The following is a 21,073-nucleotide window of genomic DNA, read 5'->3' as shown; positions in this document are numbered from 1 at the left end:
ATAGTTGCAACTTGCATATAGTGTTGGTTTCACGACGAATATTGACGGTTGGGCGACATGGCAGTTGCCGGCCTGGACCCCAGTCAGAATATCCACGTGCTGTAGACTATTTCGCTGTGCCAGATCCGTCTGTTGGTTCCATCGCTGCAGCTGACAGACCGCAGGAGTGGGCCAGGCAAAGCTGTCTCTGTGAGTACTCTGTATTTGCACAGCTTCGTTGCAGTAGCGTAGCGCCACGATGATTACCATGGGCGAAAGGCGATTCGCACTTGCACCGGATCAGGGAAAGGGGCCATTGCAGAATAGCCAGAAGGTTCGAGACCACAAGCCGGGCAAGATCCAATGCACACAAGATACAATTGGCCACTTGGTCCAACTCGGGTCTGCAAGCAATGCGTACTGTACAAAGTACAGTATGGCCCAAGTTTGAGCGCCTAGGCGCGTATACTGAGGTCGAGACGTACGATTTCAACCCTAGATGGTGCTGTGAGGGTGTTCTGAGGAACACGCTACGGTAGCAGCCGAGAAGGTGGGACAACCTGCTCAATAAGGGTACGATTTTGTGGCGATAGCTATCCGTAGTCGTTCGATGGGCGATCCGCTTTTCGCCGTTTGAACGGCGGCCACTGGTTGCGATCAAAGCCCGAACGGCTTAATAATCCACGGCCCGATTTATTCCGGGCGATGGATGGCGACAAAGTCGTTGTACCAGATGTTCGAGATGGGAGCAAAGCAAATACGGTTGGTGTGAATGTACCGGTACCAGCTTACATCAAATCCCGCCCCGCCCTGCCCGGAAACTCCTCGGAGTTCTCTACTTCTGACCGGGCTCTCCCGCCGGCTATACGTCCAATTGCCAGAGAGCGAGGTGTGATGACACCACTTTCTGAGGTATCAAAACCCATCACCACTTTTTCTTTTCACTTTCGCCGCATTCGAATATCATCTTGGCTTGCCTCACTCTGACTGAGTTTATAGTCAAGCCAAACGCTCAACATACTTTGTTCTTTATCTGGACAGTAATCGAAGGTCCAAAAAATCCAGCCCACCCACCCGAGCTCTACTGAACGAACGTCAGCCGAGTTTTTGCACCCGACACACGAAGCTTTCAATTCCAACCTTTTTTACTCCTCATCCGAACCGCCGCAGCCTCGGCCCTTTATCAATTCCATCACCCACTACGGGCTTGGAGCGACATACAAAAGAAAAGAAACAGAAAAGGAAAAGAAAAACGCAACCATGAAAGTAGTCAGCAGAGAACACGAAAGAGCACACTACGACGCCGTCGTAAAAGCCGGCATCAAAGGCGGCATAGTCGGCCTAGCCGGCGGTCTCGGCGCGGCATGGCTCGCACAACGTCGGTTCGCCGCCTTCCGGGGCCTCACGCTCCAGTTCCGCGCGTTCCTGGTCTCGTCCGTGGCGACGGGCGGCTCCATCATCGCGGCCGACCACGCATCCATCGCCTTTAGCCGCGAGCGCGACCCGACGTCCAAGTTCCGCGGCGAGAACCAGCGCGCGCTCGACGCGCTCCGGGAGCAGGAGAGCCTCGCGGACCGCCTGATGGAGCTGGGCCGCCGCAACCGCTACACCATTGTCTTTGGGTCGTGGATCGCCAGTATGGCCGTGGCGTTTGCCCTCGTCAGCCGGCAGCCGTACATGTCGGGGGCGCAGAAGCTCGTGCAGGCCCGTGTCTACGCGCAGGGCCTCACCGTGGCGGTGCTCGTCGTCACGGCGCTGTTTGAAATGTCCGACGCCAAGAAGGGCGAGGGCCGCTGGGAGACGGTCATGGTCGTCGACCCGGATGATCCCGAGCACAAGAAGTTGATTGAGAAGAAGATTCACAAGGAGGATTACCAGGGGCAGGATTTGTGGAAGGGTGCGTATTGATTGTCTTTTTTCTTTCTGGCTTGTATGTCTATGTCTATGTCCATGCTAACTCGAGAAACAGACATGATTGCCGCTGAAGAGCGACGCATGAAGGAACGGAAGAAGGCTGAAGCAGAGGGTCAGCTCGAGGGTGAATCCCAGAAGCCGTAAAAGAAGAAAGACGAAGAAAAAGAAAAGAAAGACAGGACTGCCAGGGGAGGAGGGCTCTCGGCTGATATGATCCGACAATGCCCATCCCACCTCGAGTCCCTCGGCATGTCGACACCACAAATCAAACGGATACATCCTGTAGAACGACCGATCACTCACTCTCCCTGCTCTTTTGCGTTATTAATGGATCGGTAGCATGTTGGCGTTTTGCGTCTTGTCTCGTTATGGGACGAAAAATCAATGTTGTTGAGTAGAGAGGAAATGTATACATGAACAAGACAGTCGGGTTGGATAGAGTCGTGCCGTTGAAATTGACCATCTTTGGCTATTCAAGTTGGGCTCCGTCGATTCTGGCCTGGGACGATGGGTAATGATGTGAATATACCATTATATGGACTGTTGCATGAACACTACATGGTCGTGGGAATCCTTTTCCATATACCTATCGCCGTGCCTCTTCCATCACCTTCCCACCTTTAATACGTCACACCTCAATGGAAAAATGGCTAATCTGCGAGTAATAAGCGTGTACAGCCAGCTCCAAAATACAGACGTCGCCAAAAACCTCGTTGCCATCAAACCCCCCAATGGTGAAGAGGCGGCTATCGTAAAGGACGGTGCCGTGGTAGCCCCGACCGCTGGGCGGCAAGCCGTAGACGCGGCGGCGGTCCCAGGTCATGGTGACGAGGTTCAGCAGCAGGACCTCGTTGCAGTACTCGGTGCCGTCGTGGCCGCCCATGACGAAGAGGTACGAGCCGACGAGGGTGGCGGTGTGCGAGAGGCGCCGGTAGGTGACGGGGATGACCACGGGCTTCCAGTACTGGGCCTCGACGTCGTAGACCCATACATCGTTGAAGCACTCGCCGCCGTCGGAGCCGCCGTAGATGATGAGCTTGCTGCCGACCATGTTGGCCGTGTGGTAGCCGCGGGCCTTGGGACGCAGGTCCTTGGCGGTCGAGCCTCCTGTTCCTCCTCCTCCTCCTCCCCCGTGCTTCCTGTCCCGTTCCGGCGCCGAGACGACGCGCCAGGACATCTTGTTCATGTCGCTCACGTCGAGGCGCCATATGTCGTTGAGGGCGCGGACGCCGTCGCCGCCGCCAAAGACGTAGATGCCGTTCTTGTAGAGGCAGGCCGTGTGGGCGCGGCGGCGGGAGGGCAGGCGGTCGCCGAGGATGCGGGGCTTGGACCAGCGGAAGGTGGTGGTGTCGAGGACGTAGACGTCGTTGTAGTAGGCGGGACCGTCGCCGCCGCCAAAGATGACGAGCTTCTTGCCGACGGCGGTGGCGGTCATGGCGCGGAGGGGAACAGGGATGTCGCCGACGACGTGGGGGACGGACCAGTAGAAGGCGTCGGCGTCGAAGACGTAGAGCTGGTTGAAGCAGGTGCGCGAGTCGCAGCCGCCAAAGACGTACATGTTGGAGCCGATGAGGGTGACGGTGTGGGCGCGCAGGGCGGTGTGCGGGGCGCCCGAGACGGGGGCTCGCGACCAGTACATGCCGGAGGCAGGGGCCGGGGGCACATCGGGGGCGGTCTTGGGGTCCTGAAGGGGTGGGAAGGAAGTGTGGTGGCCACGCGGGCCGTGGCGACCGTGGGTATGGGCGGCGGCGGCGGCCCGAGAGGTCGAGGAGGAGGAGGAAGAAGACGCGGGGACTGTTGTAGACTTGCTGGCTATGGCGGAGGTGGAGCGCATAACGTGAGGCCGTCGGGGGGGTTGTTCCTTGTCACGACCGTCGGCGCTCACCGAGGCCGATTCGCTGCGCTTGATGGGCTCATGGCCACGGCCGGGAGTAGGTAGCGATGGTGGGGTGGGTCTGCGGCCGGGGGCGGCGATGGACGCGAGGGTCGTCCTAGAAGCGGTATGGAAGGATGGTTGGGAGGCGGAGGAGGCGGTCGAGACGGGGACAGAGGCAGATTGAGAGCGCTGCCTGATAGCAAGTTCGGAGGGCACGCGACGGCGGTCTTGGCTCTTGGACGAGACGTGGCCGGGGGTACGGGTACGACTAGGTGGTATAGAAGGGGGTGGAGGAGGTTGTTTCTCCTTGCCCGTTTCTTCTTCGTCGTCGTCGTCTTCGTCGTCATCGTCGTCATCATCGTCGTCATCTTCCTCGTCCTCATCGTCGTCGTCGTCGTCGTCTTCGTCTTCTTCCTCATCCTCGTCCTCCTCCTCCTCCTCTTCATCACTATCATGATCATCGAGCCGAGAATGCAAGTGAGGGTCGGTGGGAGAGTCGCCGTCGGCGAATGTCGTCGTCAGGGGACGGACGGGTTTGGTGTTGAGGGGTTGCCGGGACTCCCTGGCAACTGCCCTGTCCTTGGAAGACCTGCCGGCCGAATCAGCCATGGCTCGGGTGGAGGGGGGTAATGGACATTGCCTTGGCGGACTGAGGGGGAAAGGAGTAGGGAGGAGAATTGCGGCGGGATCGAGGTGACAATTGAGGAAGTGAGAAGGTGAAGAAATGGCTTCTGTGATGTCCCGAGTCACTGTTGGCTGGTACGTATAGTAGGTACATGTAGGTACGTAGGCGAGAGCTCGAACGACCCCACTATCCGACCTCAGCTTGGACCTCCCCGCGGGGTTCACCCAAAGTACATTGTACTCCCCGGGACTGCACTCGAGGTTCACTGCCATGTCGAGTCACCTTGCCTACGAAGTAGGTAGGTACTCCGTGTTTCGCAGGTACAGTCGTTAGGCAAGAGTTCCGACGGATTCTTAACAATCCGCCACTCTCAATACACGCATTGAAGATTAGATCTCGTCGAGCTTTTGCGTACTGGACTGTACACTAGCTATCACAGGTACGTATTATTTGCTTCCTGTAAGCATTTAGGCACATGACTTCAACGGCGTCCTAACATACGAATATACTCAGTACACCAATTTATGTCTTGTGAAAGAACCCAATATCATGGAATTGGACAAATGCAACATTCACCTCGATTCCTCTACTCACTCAACTCCTCGTCCAACTCACACTCGCAGCCAGTGACTCTACCACAAGTTTAAACTCGAAAGGCTCCTCTGCCACCAAACTCACTCTCGTTGCCGCCACAATTAAACATGGCCATGTCACGTCGAAGCTCAAGCCGTCAAGCCGTTAAACCGTCAAGGCATTATAAAATGCCGTTACCCTCCTCGTTCTCCCATTCTTCAATGGATCCCTTGTTCAAACGGGCCTGATCTTCGTCGTCCCTTTTTACATATCCACTACTCGCTGTAGCTAGGAGTACTCACCACTTCAGTCTGTCGTCGTCTTCGTAGGTCCCTGGAACCACCAAAGCCGTGCCAAGATGACCAGCCTTCAAGTTGCTCTCATGACTAGATACCCGCTATCCAGTCGAGACGATGCGATAGAGCAGCAGTATGACGGCCAGAACCAGCGGAAACACCATGACCCTGAACTCGCGGGACCAAGTCCCTCCCCATCGTCTGCGTCTACCTCTCCCCTCTCACTCCCTTCCCCCCTCCCCTCGCTCATCCTGGGTCGATCCAACCACCCAACATACAGCATTACCATCCGCAACCGTTCCCGCGCCCTCCGTACCGCCATGAAAGCCTACGTCGAGGAACCCTCACCAACCCGGAACCCCCCCGCCCCGCTGATCATCTGGACCGACGCCTCCGCCCCGATACCCAACCCCCGTGACCCCCTTGCCCCGTCAGCGGCCGCCACCTCCTACAAGTGTCCGACGCCCGGCCGTGGTATACCGAGATGGAAATGGAAAGAGCACGCCTTCGCCATCCTGGGCGGCCTGCACGACCCCCATACCGCCGAACTGCTCGCCATCCTCGAGGCTTTGCGTCTCGCCGTCCGGGAATGGGATGCGCGAAAGTGGGACTCCGACGCCGGCGCAGGCTACGGCGATGAGGACTACGATGAGGACTACGAAGAGACCGACGGTCCCTTTACCGCCCTCCGTCTCTTCACCGATGCGCAGAACGTCCTGCTCTGGCTCCACCACCCCGCCACGGCCCCTTCTCGGGTGGGTGACATCGACGTCGCAGTAATCATCGATTCAGTTCTGGACGTCACCGCGCAGCTCTGCAGCCGTTGCGTCCGGGTCGAGTTCCACTGGGTTCCGGGCCATACGGGCGTCGAGGGGAATGAGCGCGCAGACCGTGCGGCTAAGAAGGCGCGGAAGCACCTCACGTCCCGCCGTGAACGGGAGAGATACCAGAGAATGGCCGAGGGGCGGGGGAAGATGGGTGTTTTTGTATTGGAATTGGAGAACGCGGAATGGGACGTGATCAACGGGCCGGCCGACTTGTAGCCGAGAGCGGCGGCTCTCTTGTAAATGTGTATGTATATTGACAGTCAGGGGCTGAAGTTTTCTCGATATGATGTCTATGAGCATGTCGTTCAGGAGGTTCAAAGCGGTATATAGACAGACGTGTCAGCCCAGGGCATCATTGGCCTGTTTTGATTCAGGTCACAACGTAAATGTTCATGGCGGTCATTTGTTTCTCCCCTCTTGTTCGTTCAGCAGCATGATCGTAATCAGTCATGACCACGAACCTGAATGACACCTCCCAACGTCACATTTGTCCAGTGACGACAATATAAGAGAAACCTTGTACTTCAAGGTCAACCCTCGGCCTCGTAGGCGTTGGACTTGTGCTTAGGCTGGAACGTGAAGCCGGGGTGGCAGGGTCCGAGGAACATCTCGCTAACGCAGGTTAGCACCATCGAATATCATCATGGGCGGAAAAGAAAACCACATACGTAATCTTGATCCAGTCCTTGTAGTTATTGCTCGCCAGCAACGTCTCCAAGTCGTTCCGGCCACGGTAAATGGGCGGCCGGTCGTTCAGCGAAGGCGGCAAATGCTCCAGAATGCCAATGGGCACGTATCGGTGCGTGAAGCTGAGCCACTCGAGCAGGAACCGCCTCGTGAACCCGATCCCCAGCTCGTCCGACCCCCACGCCTCGAGGCCGTACCGGACAAACCTCTCAACGTACGCCAGCCGCTCCGACGCCGACTTGTCGAGGTACTGGCCCTTCTCAATCTCCTCAAAGAGCCACGGCTTGACGAGCGCCCCGCGCCCAATCATGACGCTGTCGACGCGCGCCTCGTCAATGTGCCGGAAGTAGTCGACGTGCGAGTAGCAGTCGCCGTTGCCGAGGAAGAACATGCTCCCGCCCCTGGTGTTGGCGAGCGTCGACTCGTCCGCCTCGCGGACCGTGTCCGTCAGCCCGTCCTTCTCGTCGTTGTACGACTTGATCAGCGCCGCGCACTCGGCAATGTACCCCCAGTCGGCCCGCTTCGTGTAGCGCTGCTCGCGGCTGCGCCCGTGCAGCGTGACCGCCGCGCACCCCGGCGCCCCCAGCCGGTCGCGCGTCTCGCGCGCCCCAAAGGCGAGCTTGCTGATCACCGTCGTCGCGTTGGGCCGGTTGGTCTTGATGCCCATGCGGATCTTGGCCGTGACGGGGATCTCCCCCGAGACGGCGTTCATGCCGCGGATCATGCGTTCCAGCTTGCCGTGCGCCTCGAGGAGGCCCGACCCGCCGCCGCTCTTGTACACCATGTCGATGGGGCAGCCGCAGTTGAGGTCGATGACCCGGAGGCCCGGCACGTAGCGCTTGAGGCACTCGGTCGCCTTGATGGCGATCCACGGCTGGTTGGCCGCAATCTGCGCCCCGAACCGGACGTCCTTGGCGTTGTCGTAGCCCTGGACCACGCCGGCGCGGCTGGCGTCCACCGTCGGCGGCGCCATTTCGGTTTTGTGCGCCTTCAGGAGCGCCCAGTCGGTCTTGTTGCCCTGGATGAGCGGGAGGCCCATGGCCATCTCCGAGTAGGTCACTTGCGCGCCGAGGTCGACGCAGAGCCGGCGAAACGGCAGGTTGCCCTGCGTGGTCAGCGGGGCCAAGACGGGCGTGTCTGGGCCGAAGTAAAGTTTCCGCTTCTCGGACGGCTTCAGCGGGGGCTCGGTGTACTGCGCACGCAGGTCCTGCAGGTCGGCGTCATCCAGTCTGTTGCGGCGGTTGTGGATGGTGTCGGTGATCTTCGCCTCGGCGTTCAGCCAGGTAATGTACTTGTCAGGCTCCGACATGTCGACGCGCCGGCGGTTCAGGGCGATCTTGGTCGCGCTGTCGACCGTGTTGACGACACCGGGCCGCTCGTCCTCTGGTTCCGGTTCCGGTCCGTCGCCACCAGCCTCGGTCGTCGCGGGTGCCGAGTTATCGAGGAGGACGAGCTCTTTGCGCCCGTCTTCGTGCTCGACCTCCTTCATGTGGCTCTTGACGAACCGGCACTTCCATCCCGAAGGGCACCGACCACACTGCTCAAATACGGGACATTTCCCGCCGAAGCACTCCACATCGGCGCGGCGCCCTTCTTCGAGGTACTTGCGCAGATCGTGAGACATCTTGCATCGATCGCCAAACTTGCACTCGCGGGGCGAGAACTCGGGGTAGAAGGCGCGGGTGTTGCACAGGCGGATGGCATCATCAAAGTGGCCAAAGGTGCGCTCCTTGTTCTGGCCTCTGGCCTTCTTCTCGCGATTGCTTCGTTTGTCGCGGCCGTCACGGTTCCGTTCGTCTCCGCCGTCGCCCTGCGTCCGCCCCTCGGCAGCATCGTCATCGACGACCGCATCCTGCGACTCCTGCGGCTCTCGTCTTATTAAGTATCTGTACCTTGGTTAGACGGACAAAGTTGGGACCTGGAGGAGGTGAAGACGAACTCGGCCTTTACAGGAGCCACGCCACCACGATCCCTGGCGTCTTTACTGGGCTCGGTGGAATTTGTCTGAACTACCTCCGCCCCAGGAGCGGCGGGTTGAGCGGCCTGGTGCTCAGACGCGCTCCCTGCGTCGGCCATGGTGGTATCAGCACCACTAACGGCGGGATTGCCTGGTTCAGGTGCTGTGGCTTCAGAAGCTTTCTCCGATGCTCCATTGGCACGATCACCGTTTGGCGTAGCGGAAGCAGCAGCATCGGCACCACTAGGTTGCGATGTCAACGAGTCATCCATCTTGAGGCGCTTCGTAGCTCGCTCGCCGGGCGACCCATCGCGTGCTGGGGATTGGTGGCCGTCCATTGTCCGCTATCGGTATGGCTGTAGGGAGAAGATGCGTTGTGAGAGCGAACCAAGATGAGACGGGCTAGGACATAAGGTGTTCCCTAAAGCTCCGCCCTCGACAGTATAGTGTGTGAAGACTTGGCGAATGCGATAGCTGGGAGGTGGGGCTCAAAATCCTCCTCTCGTCTTTCACGAAAATCTCTGCCTATCCCAGGCTTCCTAAGCTTCCCACTTGAGTCTATTTGCTAGTCAGTGAGGGAACAAGGAAGAAACCATCCCGGTTTGTTGGGACCGACCTGGCTAAGAATCTCAGTCGTTGGATAGAAGTGTTGTCGCTCAATTCTCGGCAGTAAGAAGTGTCCAGAAGGGGAAAAAACGAAAAAAAAAAAAAAAAAAGGAAAAAAAAAAAAGGAAAAAAGACCTGTCCAAAAATCGTTGTTGTGACGATCAAAGCTGTGGCTCAAATTTCGATGCAAGTTACGATTCGGACGGAAGACACGGAAGGAAGTACCTACACTATCCTAATTCCGGTACGTATCTTACCCAATGGAAGAGTCGAGGCGGGGCACTGCCGTCAGTGGAGGGGCAAACGCTCCAGCCACAGCACCGGCGCCCTTTCGCCCCTCCACAAGTACAGCCAGTACAGTCAGTACCTCAACCCGAGGTACCAAGCTACGAAGTACGTACGCGAGTGGCCCTACCATGGACAACGGCAGCCACAAAGAACGGCCGAAAGGTCACGAAGAACACCTCCCATCGGGCGAGGCCCATCCGTATACAATGAGAAGAGAAGCTCGGTATAACTGTCCCAGTGGCAAAGTGTACAAAAGAAGTTTCCAGGGCCTTTTGGTCCGTCCACCGTGGGGTTCGATCCATGTCTGTTCCGACTTGATAACAAATAAAACCAGAAAAAAAAATGATCACTCCTGAAAAGATATAAACACCCAAAGCTACGTGCTCGCCTTTACCATAAACTTATCCAGGCCATGGAGGCATGGTCGTCGCCTGAAAATAATAATAATAGAGAGAGTGTGGGTTCAAAAAGAAGAAAGAAGCAAGAAAACGCCCCAACCAAACCAAGCATGGCACTGATATCTGGCACGAATATCCGTCTGGTTCACGCTCGTACCTGGTCGCCTGCTGCTCTCATAGGGAAGGAAGGCCGCGGCACCGTCCCTTGACATTCTTCTGCCACGACCATTTACTCGTGCTTGTTCAAACAACCGGGGGCGCATCGTCTCGCCGAAGCCCAAGACGGTGGAAGACCTGACCTGACTTCCGGCGTTCTCACTCTTGTTGCTTGGGGCCAGTCGATTGTCGGAAAACAACTGAACCTCCCAGAGACTGTCCAGTTATGTGGTTTTCACGCCACACAAAATGGACGCGCCGCAGGTGGTCTTGTCGATTCTGCTTTTTTCTGCTCCCCTCCCTTTGCCCTCGGGGACTTCCACCAGCCGAGGGTGCTCAAGTAGAGGAGAGTGGGACGGACCCGGCCATCCTTTTCCAGTCTGGCCCTTGTTCTGTTGCTTCGCGCGTTCTCATAATGTCTGCCTTGCCTCGCGGAGGTGTTCTTGGTACAGGCATGTTGTGTTTCCATGTCGCACGGTTCATGCCGTGATGGCTGCGAATCGACTCGGTTCCCTTTGCGCTTTCTAGACGCTCTGGGGTATAACGCGGGCCGGCTGTTGAATTTAAAGTCAGCTTGCTGCTGGGCCAGACAGTTGACCGGAAGACAAAACGGCAAAACTTACAGGACTGTTCAGCATGCTCTGCCTCTTGTTCCTTCCCTTCTTGATGTGACTCTTCAGTGCACTCGAGTCGAGAGGCTTCAAGAGCTCAAAGCTGCAGAGCAACTCGGACGAAACAGACATGACGGCGCCCCAGTTATCAAACTCGCCGCAGTACTGCAAATGCGTCAGTTAGTATGTGGATAGCAAGGACTGGACAAAACTTGTCAAATCTCGGCACAATACTCACATTGGGTGCGCTAAACACCGTCACCAACAGCCGATCCGTAAAAAACTCGTAGCCGTCCTCGACTACCATGTGCGCCCGGCAGATCAGGTCAAAGTCGTGCTTGGCCAAAAAGTCTTCTATGACGTTCTTGCCAAAGCAGTAGCTGACGCCTCGTTCGTTGGCCTCCCAGTCGCTCTCCATCTCGGCCGGATCAGCCCACACCAGATCGTTCAGGAGACCATAGTCGGGGATGTCGGTGGGCCGTGCAATGTTTCGAATGTCGTCCATGTGGTTCAGCGCCGGCGAAAGGCCGCCATGAACGCAAAAGATCTTGCCGGCCACGATGGCGGCAATGGGGAGCGTGTTGAAGCAGTCGATGAATGTCTTCCAAATCTTGACGTTACAGCGCCGCTTGCATTCGTCGTAGAACCCATAGACGCGCGTCACGTTGGCGCACTCGTGGTTCCCGCGGAGCAGGAAGAAATTGTTGGGGAACTTGAGCTTGTAACAGAGCAAGAGGAGGATCGTCTCGAGAGACTGCTTGCCGCGGTCGACGTAATCGCCCAGGAAAAGGTAGTTGGACGACGGCGGGAAGCCGCACATCTCGAACATGCGGATGAGATCGGTAAACTGGCCATGGACGTCGCCGACGATTTTGACGGGCGCGTCGAGCTCGAGGAGAGACGGCTGGGTCAAAAACACTTCCCGCGCACGCTGGCAGATGGCAGTAATCTCGGCGTTCTTGAGACAGACCGACTTGGTCACCTTTCCGGCGTAGGCCGCATCCAGGAGACGCTTGATGAAGTCGTCCAGATCAATATCGTTGATGTCGCCCATGCCCGGGTTGTCGTCCGAGTTGTTGTTTTCGGCCGACGCCGTCTGGATGATGGGGATGACGGCGTCCGATTCGACGAGGATGGACTTCCCGGGCGCTTGCAGATGGGTGTTCAGGCTGGCGCTGGCGCAGGGCGGTTGGTCCGACACGTGGTCGACCTCGCCGGATGCCTGGGCGGCACTCACGTCGTGCAGGCCATTCGAACTGGTATGGTGAACCGGCGACGGGGGCGGCTGGTCGTCTTCAATGGGGGAATCGGGTTCGGCGATGGCCGACTGGGACGGGCTTGTCACCGAGTCGGTTCGGCTAGCGCGGGAAGTGACCGAGGGGTTACTCTTGCCCGACTTTACCGAGGCTGCATCGGATTTTTCGTCCCCGTTTCCATTTCCATTTCCATTCGCGGCAGAGAGGGACGCCCTGGGGCTGTCGGTGCTGCTGCCGCTCGATTTGTTGCCCCCGCCAGGGATCTTGGACCGGAGGGAGCGGAACGATCGGGTGGATTCTCGCGTGTCGGATCGAGAAAAAGATGGATACGACTTGAAGTCATCGGGTCCGTCCTTGGAGCCCTTGTCCTTGGACGGCTGATTCCCCATCACGTCCTTGGCTCTTCGATCCGGTGTATCAGCGACGTGAAGCTGGGGGAGTTGTGAACTTTGCGTGCCAATGCAGGGTCGGTTTTCGCAGGTACGTCTTTGCCCACGAAGCCGATGATGACGGCAAGGGAGGGGGGCGAAAGCCGATAAAGTATGCCACTTGCTCGACGGAGTGTTAAGGAGGGTAAAAGATATTATCAAGAACGTAGTAGAATCGAGAGTGAGGGGAGGAACGACGGCGAGTTGTGGCGTCCAATTTCGTAACTTGAAGGGGACGATCTAAAAGCTGGTTTACGGCCGACGAGAGCGGCGGGGAGCCGGAGAAAGCTATCGAGGTATCAGAAATGAAAAGGTGTGAGGGATGCGGTTGATTCGTTTTGGTCGATACCAAGAGTCTGGGATATTCTTGGTCGGGCAGTTTTGATGGGTTTTGAGCCGAGTCGTCAGAAGGTGAACGTTTTGGTGCGGTGTGTGTGGAGTGGTGGGAGAAGGAAGATGGGAAGATGAATCTGCGTCACGTTTCGGCGTCAGCCTTGTCCAGTTAGAACTTGGACCACAAACCTGGAGGACACTAAGGTAGGCCGACGGTAGAGTGGCTAATAAGGTACTTGGGCAGGAAGTAACTCCAGATACTTGGACGTATCGGTGAGTGGGTAGTGGGGTTAGTGCAGCCAACAGAACCAATCGGGTCAAGGATCTCTGTGGCAGTCCTGCATTCGCACATTGCTTCCACCGCTGCTTCCACCGCTCACAGGGTGTTCGAATGCCATTGACGGCTGTCTCACTGCCGAGTTATCAAGCATATGTACGTTGTACATGCTCCATAACAGAGTGGACGATCGGTGGATCATGGCAGTTATGGTATCAATGCGCTGACTAGATGCATCCTGAGGTGGCCTAGACTGGCCCAGATAGTTGAACCACAAGAAACTTTTCGTTTGACTTGAGAAATCAGAAAGTTGGACGAGTTACAACAGGTTCTAATTACGAAGTAAGCTGAGCATCGTTCCAGGACAGCAGTGGGGAAGATGGCAGGGTATATAGGACGATCCACCGGACCAACTTTCAACAAATAAGACAAGTCTTTGATCGTATAGTGGTTAGTATGCCAGCTTGTCAAACGACAATCCGCTGGAGACCGGGGTTCAATTCCCCGTCAGAGAGCATTACATTATCTTTTTTGTCTTTTTCCTTTTTCTTTTTTTTTTTTTTTTTTTTTTTTTTTTTTTTTTTTTTTCCCTGTATGATTGTTACTAATATTGGGAACTTTTGATGTCATTCCCCGATAGCCCCACGACCACACCTGGGTTTTAAGTGAGTGGACACGCTGATTACCCAGGCATTTTACTTGAAACTCGTACGAGATTGGCATAGTCAGGCCACATGTATGTATCGGTAAAGCCAATGCGTCTTGCCCTCGGAACCGAGTGTCAAATGGTGAAGACGATTGTTCTCGAGTCTGACCAGAGTGGATTTTTTGTTCGTCTACTTCGTACGTGGATGTACAACCTATTGGGAGACTGTCGTCCTATTATCATATGATCGTGGCTGTGGGAGCGATGGATTGAATTCGTCAGACATTCAAGGTGCATTGATGAGTACTACTTCAAGCGGTCTTCGCCTGGCGATTGACGGTGTCACCAAGGTGATCCGATGTAGATGAGTAGCATTCTAAACTCCCAGGAAGTGCTGCCCTCGTTCGACCGAGGAAGATGCCGAGCGCCCTGGAGAGATACTAGTTATGCTAAGGTATACATAATTAGGTGGTGCGTCGTATAGAAATTGAATATCGACAACTGAGCCAAGGAGCGACAATTGTTTGGCCAAGTCTGTGATCATTCATGGGTCCCTTTATTCATTCATCCCCGGTAGGGAACCCGTCTATCTGCCACACATACACTCCATACCATAACAAACGTCGCTTTCATCGTAAACTGCCTGGTAATCCCAATCGAGATTGGAATCTCGTAATCCTCTGCGTCCATGAGATGTCGGACTATCCCATCGTACAAAAAAGAAATCATGCTTAAAAAGTGATGCAAAAGCAAACACCCAATTCCAAAGAAAGCCCTTCCGAGGGTCCGGCACATAGAAAAACGCCTTCAACGCCCTGCCAAAGGATAGACTCGCCCTAACACGTCTCGCCCGTGGCGCATAGAAAGGAGCAAACCCCCTTTACACGCGGTGCGAGTAAGGCTCGTAGGCCATATCGGAGCGAGTCGCATCGGGATAGCGCGGCGCACCGTACTGGGTAGCCGTCTGCTGGGTGTAGAGGCCCTGGTGGTCGGGAGACGGCAGGGGCTGGTACGTGCCGGCGTTGTTGACGCCGCCGACGCCGCCACCGACGCCAACGCTGCTGCCGGGGGGGAAGTACTTGTCGCTGTAGTCGCGGCTGCCGCGGCGCTCGCGGCGGGAGGAGCGGTCCGGGGCGCAGCAGCAGATGGTGAAGAGCCAAAAGACGGCAGCGGCGATGGCGCATGCGGCGGCGGCCCAGACGAGGCCGAGGAATGTGGTGTTAAACTCGGCCTCGACGCCCGAGACGCCCGAGAGGTCGGCGGCGCCGGTTTCGATGGCGCCGACGGCGACGGCGGCCATGGAGGTGGTCAGGGCGGCGACGGCGACGACGGCGGCCGAGGCGAAGAGGGCGAGGACCCAGGTGACGCACGACATGACGCGGGTGAAGTTGGCGAAGATGCCGCAGAGGATGGACAGGCCCAGGGCGCCGAACGCGATCAGGTAGACAATCTGGGTCCAGCGCGACACCGTCTTGAAGAGGTCCAGGGCCGACTCCATCTCGTCGGGGAGCTCGATGGCGTTGCCGGAGATGTCGCCCACGGTGCGGAGGAAGGTGGTGTTGAGCTCGTCGTTGGCCCAGTTGAAGCGCGAGTCGATGCACTCGCGCTCGCCGTCGGCGTCGACGGTGCAGTAGTTCCAGATGTTGACGTAGTACACGTCCTCCAGGCCGAGGTCCTCGGCGGTGATGTTGCGGTCCAGGGGCGAGTTTTGGCGTTTGTTGTTGATTATGTCGGAGGGATTGACGTTGTCGGGGAGATTGTCGGGGAGGTTGTCGGGGAGGTTGTCGGGATTGACGTCGTCGAGGTTCACGTTGTCAAGATTGACATCGTCAAGATTGACGTCGTCAAGGTTAACGTCGTCGGGCAAAAAGTCCTCCCAGCCGCTGCCGCGCAGTTGATCCACAATGTTGGCGGGGCTGATCTGGAGCTCCGACACGTCGACGCTGAAGAGATACAGGCCCTTGGCCGTGATACCGGCCAAGGTGGAGGCCAGCAGGAAGGCCAATGAGGCGATGGAGAGGATGAATGGCAAAGCCACGCAAAGGAAGCGTCCGGCATTCATTTTGGTAATGTTTTGCGGGCGACTGTGCGAGAAACGAAGAATGGACCGTTCTTTTGCGTATCTTCTTTGGTGCGTTGTTGTCCCAGTGTTGTCCTCTCAATACCTAGGTTTGTGACTGACGTCGTCGATGGAGGCAGGTGCGTGTAAACGAGTGGTACCTGGTTGATTCTCTGGTGTAACTGGGAGAAGAGAACCCAAACCGAGGTGTAAGGACGAAGAAAGACACGGGATAAGGAAGAAAGATGACAGCGACGGAGATGACAACGAAAGATGATGGGCAGTGGTTGCTATGCAGGGCAGGGCATCGGCTGGTTTTATAAAAGCTAGGCGACGGATCCCGTGTTTGGGCTGTTTGGGTAGATACAACGTACAAGCGTAGGTTACGTTGGCCCCTTGTTGTACGCGGCCTCCCGGCTATCATTCGTGTCAATCGCCATTTCACCCGGTTAAGGTGGCGCAGCCGTTACCCAGCCCCGTCCACTTTTCCAGCCTATCACAGCCACTTTAGTGTTAGCTATCGATTACCCACAGTAGGTACCTCCTTACCTTACCTGAGCTATCAGATGTGCTTATTCGTACTTAGGTAGTATCATGTCCCATAGGAGACCTTACTGTGAATGTGAAGTGTGGATTACTGCTCACTTGATATCTCCCCTTTTCCCCCCAGGTCGCCGCAGAAGCCTGTACGGAAGAGGAATGGAGGGTGGTTCCTGAAACCCAAGAATATTACCACGGTAAGCTGCCAAGCTCTCAAATCCATGTCATCCTCGTTAAGGTCGGTGCGCTAAGACTAAACGGGAATGGACTTTGCAGCTCCACCTCAGCCCAACACACATGCGTTTGTCGGTTACCTCCGCCACTATTCCGTCGCTGAACGCGTCAAGATCCGATTTTCTCGAATGTCTCGTTATTTTGTGTACAACTGGGAGATGAGGATCCTCGGCACCACAGCGATGTAGGCCTCCACAGACTTTTCACTTCCCTTGCTTCACTCTTCTCTGGTATCACGTACAGAGTAACATATTAAGGACTCCCCGAGGATCATTTCATGAAAGCTCATTTTCCCCGTGCTGTCGCAGTGGGTACTGGCCTCTCAACGGATGCGCCACGTGCAAAGGGACCATATTCGTATACTTCGTACCTATGTAAGATGAATGTGTGAGGTAATTACTAAGAAAGTACATATTTAGTAGTACCTACCCTTCTCTCGGCACATCCTCAGCCTTCTTATGTAACGCACAGCCCCATAGTGGGGTTCTATATATAGAAACCCTGTTACCAACGATATTCGACGTCATAGCATACAAACCCAGGTACGAAGTGTTTACGAAATGTACGGTAACAGCGGTGACAATAACACCAATCAAAGTCATGCCCGTCGTGTGAACGATGGATGAGATTGTTGAGATTCCGGCAGAAATATGCAGGTCTCCTTGGTCTCTTTTGCTGCTGCTGCTATACATAATAATCGACAGCTCTAGCCAGCACCTCACGAGCTGGCCATATAGGTAAGCTGGGCTACAAACGGATTAGAGAAGCACAGTCCATGGACACTCTCGGCGGTCCCTTATGGGTCTAGGCTGTAACCCCCGAGAGCAAAAGCCTCAAAGTAGTCGTCATGTTTATGCTCTTCTGTTCTTTTCCTTTCCTAACTTTTCCTCTTGCGAATTCCGCTTCAGCCGCTATCCTCCCACAGAAGTGCTACGCCGGAATCCCAAGCCCAACTTTGCGGGCGAATCTATTTCGTTTTGTTTGGAAGCAACAGGTCGCCCAGTCAACTCATATATCTTCACAATGTTTTCGATATGCGCAGAGTAGACGGGGGTGGGTGCGACGCTGGGAAAGTCAAGAACACCGCACTGAAACGCGGAATGAGTGACGTGGAGGTGTCATGCGTCTTTTGTTGGCAGAGCAAAGGAATCACGTCGAGTTGCGTCCTACAAAAGATCCAGGCCTCAATCGCAAGTTCAAACTCGGGGAGCGATCTGCGATAATCATTCGGTCGTCTTCATGCATCACGCTTAAAATGGGACTGGGACTGATCTATTTCCCGGAACAGGGAATCAATTCAATTATGGAATATAGTCGACTCGCACGTTCCATCGAAACGTGCTATTATGAAATACAAGCGCAGATGTATCGAGCGCACATGTATATAGGAATTGAAACTGGCCGACAGCTCGTTCGAGTGCCCTCGCGGGAACGGCCAGTGGTCTCGAGGTTATATGCATTACATGCCCGAGCCCTCTTAGGCACTCTCCACGTTGACCACCTCGCCAGTCTCGGTGACGCCAATCTTCTTCTTCTGGAGGGAGTGCTTGACGGGATTCTTGGCCTGGAACACCTCGTCGAGTTCTTCGAGCTGTACACACAGAGAGAGAGAGAGTCAGCATGTAAACGGTAGAATGTGGGAGGCGGGTGGAGCATCGTCTTACCGTGCGGCCCTTGGTCTCGGGCAAGAGGAAGTAAATGACGACGACCTGGATGGCATCCCACACGGTGAAGATGATGTAGGTGCGCCAGGCGAGGACCTCCATGGACACGGGCCAGGCAAACTGGTTGAGCAGGCCGGCGGCGTTGACGGCGAGAGAGGAAAAGGCCATGCCCTTGGCGCGCATCTCGAAGGAGAGGACCTCGACCGGGTAGAGGGCCTGGAGCGGAGTGATGCCGACCGAGTAGATGGAGCCGAACATGAAAACCATGGCGAGGCAGGCCCGCGAGGCGGCCGGGTTGTCGAAGATGGGTTTGCCGTCGTCATGGACGCCAATCTGCGACTGGGCCAGGACGCCCGAGGCGACGGTCATGCCGAGCCAGATGACGGTGCAGCCGGTGAAGGAGAAGAGGAGGAGCGGGCGGCGGCCGACGCGGTCGACGAGCAGGGCGCCGAAGATGGCGCAGATGAACTGCTGGCACGAGTTGATGAGGGTGATGTTGTGCTGCTCGATGTGGTGGTAGTAGCCGGCGGTGTCGAGGACGGACGAGAGGAAGTAGGACAGCACGGCGTTGCCGGCCCACTGGCCAAAGATGGAGAGGGTGATGTTGCAGGCGAGGCGGTAGACCGAGGGACGGTCGCGGAAGAGGGCGCGGTAGTCCCACCAGCGCTTGTCGGCGCCGTCCAGGTCGAGGAGCTCCTCGTACTCGTTCATCTGGAGCGACACCCAGACCGAGTCCGGGTTGCCCAGGCCGTGGTAGCGCGTAAGCATGTCCCGGGCGGCCTGGGTCTTGTTGTTGACGTAGAGCCAGCGGGGGGACTCGGGGAGGAACAGGCAGAAGAGGCAGATGAGGCCGGCGAAGAGGCACTGCAGCCAGGTGATGAGGCGCCAGGAGGCGTCGCCGGGGAAATCGACAATGGCGCCGCGGGCGGCGCCGGCGGCCAGGATGCTGCCGGAGAACCAGAGGGTGTTGTACATGGCGCCGACGACGCCGCGGTAGGCCGGGTGGTTGATCTCGATGACGTACATGGGGCCGGCGGCAGCGGCGATGGAGACGCCGAAACCGAGGAGGAAGCGGCCGCCCATGAACTGATCGGCCTCGTTGGCGGTGGCCTGGATGCAGGTGCCGATGATGATGATGGAGGCTCCGATGAACATGCCGATGCGGCGGCCCCAGGTGTCAATGGCGGGGCCGACAAAGGGGAGAGCGACGACGCCACCAATCTGGTACATGGACGAGACGATACCGGTCCAGAGGCCGGTGTTCTCGACGCCGTAGCGCTCTTTGAACCAGGGGTTCTGGAGGAGGTTGTTGATGAGCGAGCCGTCGTACCCGTTCATGGTGGAGCAGAAGAAACCGACGACGGAGAAGGCGTAGATGAGGATTTGCGGCCTGCTCCAGGCGTAGGGGGGTTCCTTGATCATGGCTTCTCCAAAGGCCTCGTCGCCCTTGATGACAGCCACCTGGATGTCCTTCTGCGAGACTGTTAGCCATGGTCGTTTGTTCCATCCACCACTGGTCCACCACCAACAGAAAAACAATAACGTGTATTTTCTTCTCGTTCCCTTTCTTCTTCTTTACCTTCTCATCGGACATCGCGTTATCGGGCGACAGGACAGCGCCCGAGATGTCATTCTTTTCGTCCGCCATGGCTGATGAGGCAACGCCGAGTCGTAGGCTCTCGGGTCCAGGTCTTTACACTGCCGTTTTTGAAAAGAAACCCAGATCAAGGGGGAACGCGCGGGTAACAACAGTGCTGGGAGAGAAGAAAAACTGCGGATGAGAGCTGGGTGACAAGGACCATTTATGATTTTTCTTTCTGTTCCCCATGCTTTCGCCAAAACGACGTCCAATACCAGGATCCTTTCTGGGGAACGGAGCATGAGGCACCCCGGATCGAAGGCAATGAGAGGCCATCTAAAAACGGACCCTGACAAGGTGCGACATGAACGCCACCGGCCCGCGACAACGGGGGAGGGGGGGAGGGGAACGGGGGAAGTGGAACTGGGCAGCTTGTTGCAGTGCCACCTAAGGTTTGGCCAAGGGATTGATACCGGGATGAAGCCGCCAGACTAAACCGAAAAGCACCTACTGCCCGACTGTAATGTTGTGAGGTTGTAGTGTCGGATTCCTTCCTGGATGGCTTTGCGGCTGCTGCTACCGCCCGCCCGCCCCCAACCGCCGCAACCTCATGTGATTAGTTGGCAATACCAGTGCCTTATGAGTGCATGAAGAATGGTCTGATTTGACACTTTCTACAGTCGAGTATTCGGTAAACTGGTGACGTTGCGGTAGGTGCGTTGTACGAAGTACGCACGAATGTTCGTGCAAGCTCCAGAAAATGGGTTGGGGTTCGTTGGAGGGTCCGGGGAAATGCGGATACAACGTATAGCGTCTTCCCGAATTGGGTCTCAGATCTTAAGTGGGGTTCTGAGAAAGGGAGGGGCGACTGCTTAATGGGGGAAAGCGTGATGGGGCCGTACATCCGTCAAGTCATTTCCCCACGCCTGTCAAAGTCGTCCTTAATTTGCCTTAGTGCGATACACTACGAATAAGTACAACGTACAAGGTACACAACATCATGCTTCCCGCTGCTGCCACTCTACCACAACCAGTTGTAAATCCGTTGGCTGGAAAGAATGAAAGTGTTGGTTTAATTATTCTTGTTACAATATGAAATTCCGCACAACTTGGACTTGGGTACCAAGAACTCTAGAACATGGTCTGTTGCCCCAGATGTCCGCCTTGTCCCGTGAGCAGAGGGAAGCGGGGAGCGGGGAATAAGGAACGGCGGCGGTAAGGGTACCCTTCTAGGCCAGGGACCCCGAGGACCAATAGACATTGA

At 56.4% G+C, this 21,073-nt stretch overlaps 7 protein-coding genes and 1 non-coding gene across 8 annotated transcripts; 3 read left to right on the top strand and 5 right to left on the bottom strand.

The window, feature by feature from the left end:
- Nucleotides 1-1,239: 1,239 nt before the first annotated feature.
- Nucleotides 1,240-2,037, top strand: ACRALDRAFT_1069480 (uncharacterized protein; the record flags this gene model as incomplete). The annotated part of the gene is made up of 2 exons (XM_071017676.1): nt 1,240-1,876; nt 1,949-2,037. The coding sequence occupies 2 exons, from the start codon at nt 1,240-1,242 to the stop codon at nt 2,035-2,037; spliced, it is 726 nt and encodes a 241-aa protein (XP_070875750.1).
- A 484-nt stretch (nt 2,038-2,521) lies between these two features.
- On the bottom strand, nt 2,522-4,054 carry ACRALDRAFT_2085649 (uncharacterized protein; the record flags this gene model as incomplete). Its single annotated transcript, XM_071022467.1, has 1 exon — nt 2,522-4,054. A coding segment is annotated over one exon (1,533 nt), but the record flags the coding sequence as incomplete, so codon positions are not given.
- Nucleotides 4,055-5,325: 1,271 nt separating this feature from the next.
- On the top strand, nt 5,326-6,306 carry ACRALDRAFT_1080861 (uncharacterized protein; the record flags this gene model as incomplete). The annotated part of the gene is made up of 1 exon (XM_071019081.1): nt 5,326-6,306. The coding sequence occupies one exon, from the start codon at nt 5,326-5,328 to the stop codon at nt 6,304-6,306; it is 981 nt and encodes a 326-aa protein (XP_070875748.1).
- Nucleotides 5,823-9,166, bottom strand: ACRALDRAFT_1048983 (uncharacterized protein). The gene is made up of 3 exons (XM_071015567.1): nt 8,717-9,166; nt 6,759-8,663; nt 5,823-6,702 (listed from the first exon to the last, which is right to left on the bottom strand). Exons 1-3 carry the CDS (start codon nt 9,070-9,072, stop codon nt 6,621-6,623), a joined length of 2,343 nt encoding a protein of 780 aa, XP_070875747.1. The 5' UTR covers nt 9,073-9,166; the 3' UTR covers nt 5,823-6,620.
- Nucleotides 9,167-10,706: 1,540 nt separating this feature from the next.
- Nucleotides 10,707-12,438, bottom strand: ACRALDRAFT_2102665 (uncharacterized protein; the record flags this gene model as incomplete). Its single annotated transcript, XM_071023110.1, has 3 exons — nt 10,707-10,736; nt 10,806-10,958; nt 11,032-12,438. 3 exons carry the CDS (start codon nt 12,436-12,438, stop codon nt 10,707-10,709), a joined length of 1,590 nt encoding a protein of 529 aa, XP_070875746.1.
- Nucleotides 12,439-13,520: 1,082 nt separating this feature from the next.
- Nucleotides 13,521-13,602, top strand: ACRALDRAFT_t130. Its single transcript has one exon. It is a non-coding gene; the product is annotated as a tRNA-Asp (tRNA).
- Nucleotides 13,603-13,988: 386 nt separating this feature from the next.
- Nucleotides 13,989-16,129, bottom strand: ACRALDRAFT_2058474 (uncharacterized protein). The gene has a single exon (XM_071021845.1). It carries the CDS (start codon nt 15,793-15,795, stop codon nt 14,614-14,616), a length of 1,182 nt encoding a protein of 393 aa, XP_070875745.1. The 5' UTR covers nt 15,796-16,129; the 3' UTR covers nt 13,989-14,613.
- A 1,336-nt stretch (nt 16,130-17,465) lies between these two features.
- ACRALDRAFT_1062410 (uncharacterized protein) lies at nt 17,466-20,511 on the bottom strand. Its single transcript, XM_071016604.1, has 3 exons — nt 19,810-20,511; nt 18,231-19,703; nt 17,466-18,157 (listed from the first exon to the last, which is right to left on the bottom strand). Exons 1-3 carry the CDS (start codon nt 19,876-19,878, stop codon nt 18,044-18,046), a joined length of 1,656 nt encoding a protein of 551 aa, XP_070875744.1. The 5' UTR covers nt 19,879-20,511; the 3' UTR covers nt 17,466-18,043.
- Nucleotides 20,512-21,073: the final 562 nt, after the last annotated feature.

Source organism: Sodiomyces alcalophilus (genome assembly GCF_042370955.1).
Source record: "Sodiomyces alcalophilus JCM 7366 unplaced genomic scaffold ACRALscaffold_3, whole genome shotgun sequence".
NCBI lineage: Eukaryota > Fungi > Ascomycota > Sordariomycetes > Glomerellales > Plectosphaerellaceae > Sodiomyces > Sodiomyces alcalophilus.
The sequence above is the reverse complement of the archived record's forward strand: the minus strand, read 5'-3'. Positions and strand labels throughout refer to the sequence as shown.

What these genes read in the sequence shown, in the direction of transcription:
- ACRALDRAFT_2058474 (XM_071021845.1), bottom strand. Translation starts at nt 15,795, where the DNA reads ATGAATGCCGGACGCTTCCTTTGCGTGGCTTTGCCATTCATCCTCTCC.
- ACRALDRAFT_1062410 (XM_071016604.1), bottom strand. Translation starts at nt 19,878, where the DNA reads ATGGCGGACGAAAAGAATGACATCTCGGGCGCTGTCCTGTCGCCCGAT. An exon ending in ACGCGATGTCCGATGAGAAG is followed by an intron (nt 19,704 to 19,809) that starts GTAAAGAAGAAG and finishes ACAGTCTCGCAG; the next exon opens with AAGGACATCCAGGTGGCTGT. An exon ending in CCGAGACCAAGGGCCGCACG is followed by an intron (nt 18,158 to 18,230) that starts GTAAGACGATGC and finishes CTGTGTGTACAG; the next exon opens with CTCGAAGAACTCGACGAGGT.
- ACRALDRAFT_1048983 (XM_071015567.1), bottom strand. Translation starts at nt 9,072, where the DNA reads ATGGACGGCCACCAATCCCCAGCACGCGATGGGTCGCCCGGCGAGCGA. An exon ending in GTGGCTCCTGTAAAGGCCGA is followed by an intron (nt 8,664 to 8,716) that starts GTTCGTCTTCAC and finishes ACCAAGGTACAG; the next exon opens with ATACTTAATAAGACGAGAGC. An exon ending in AAGGACTGGATCAAGATTAC is followed by an intron (nt 6,703 to 6,758) that starts GTATGTGGTTTT and finishes AACCTGCGTTAG; the next exon opens with CGAGATGTTCCTCGGACCCT.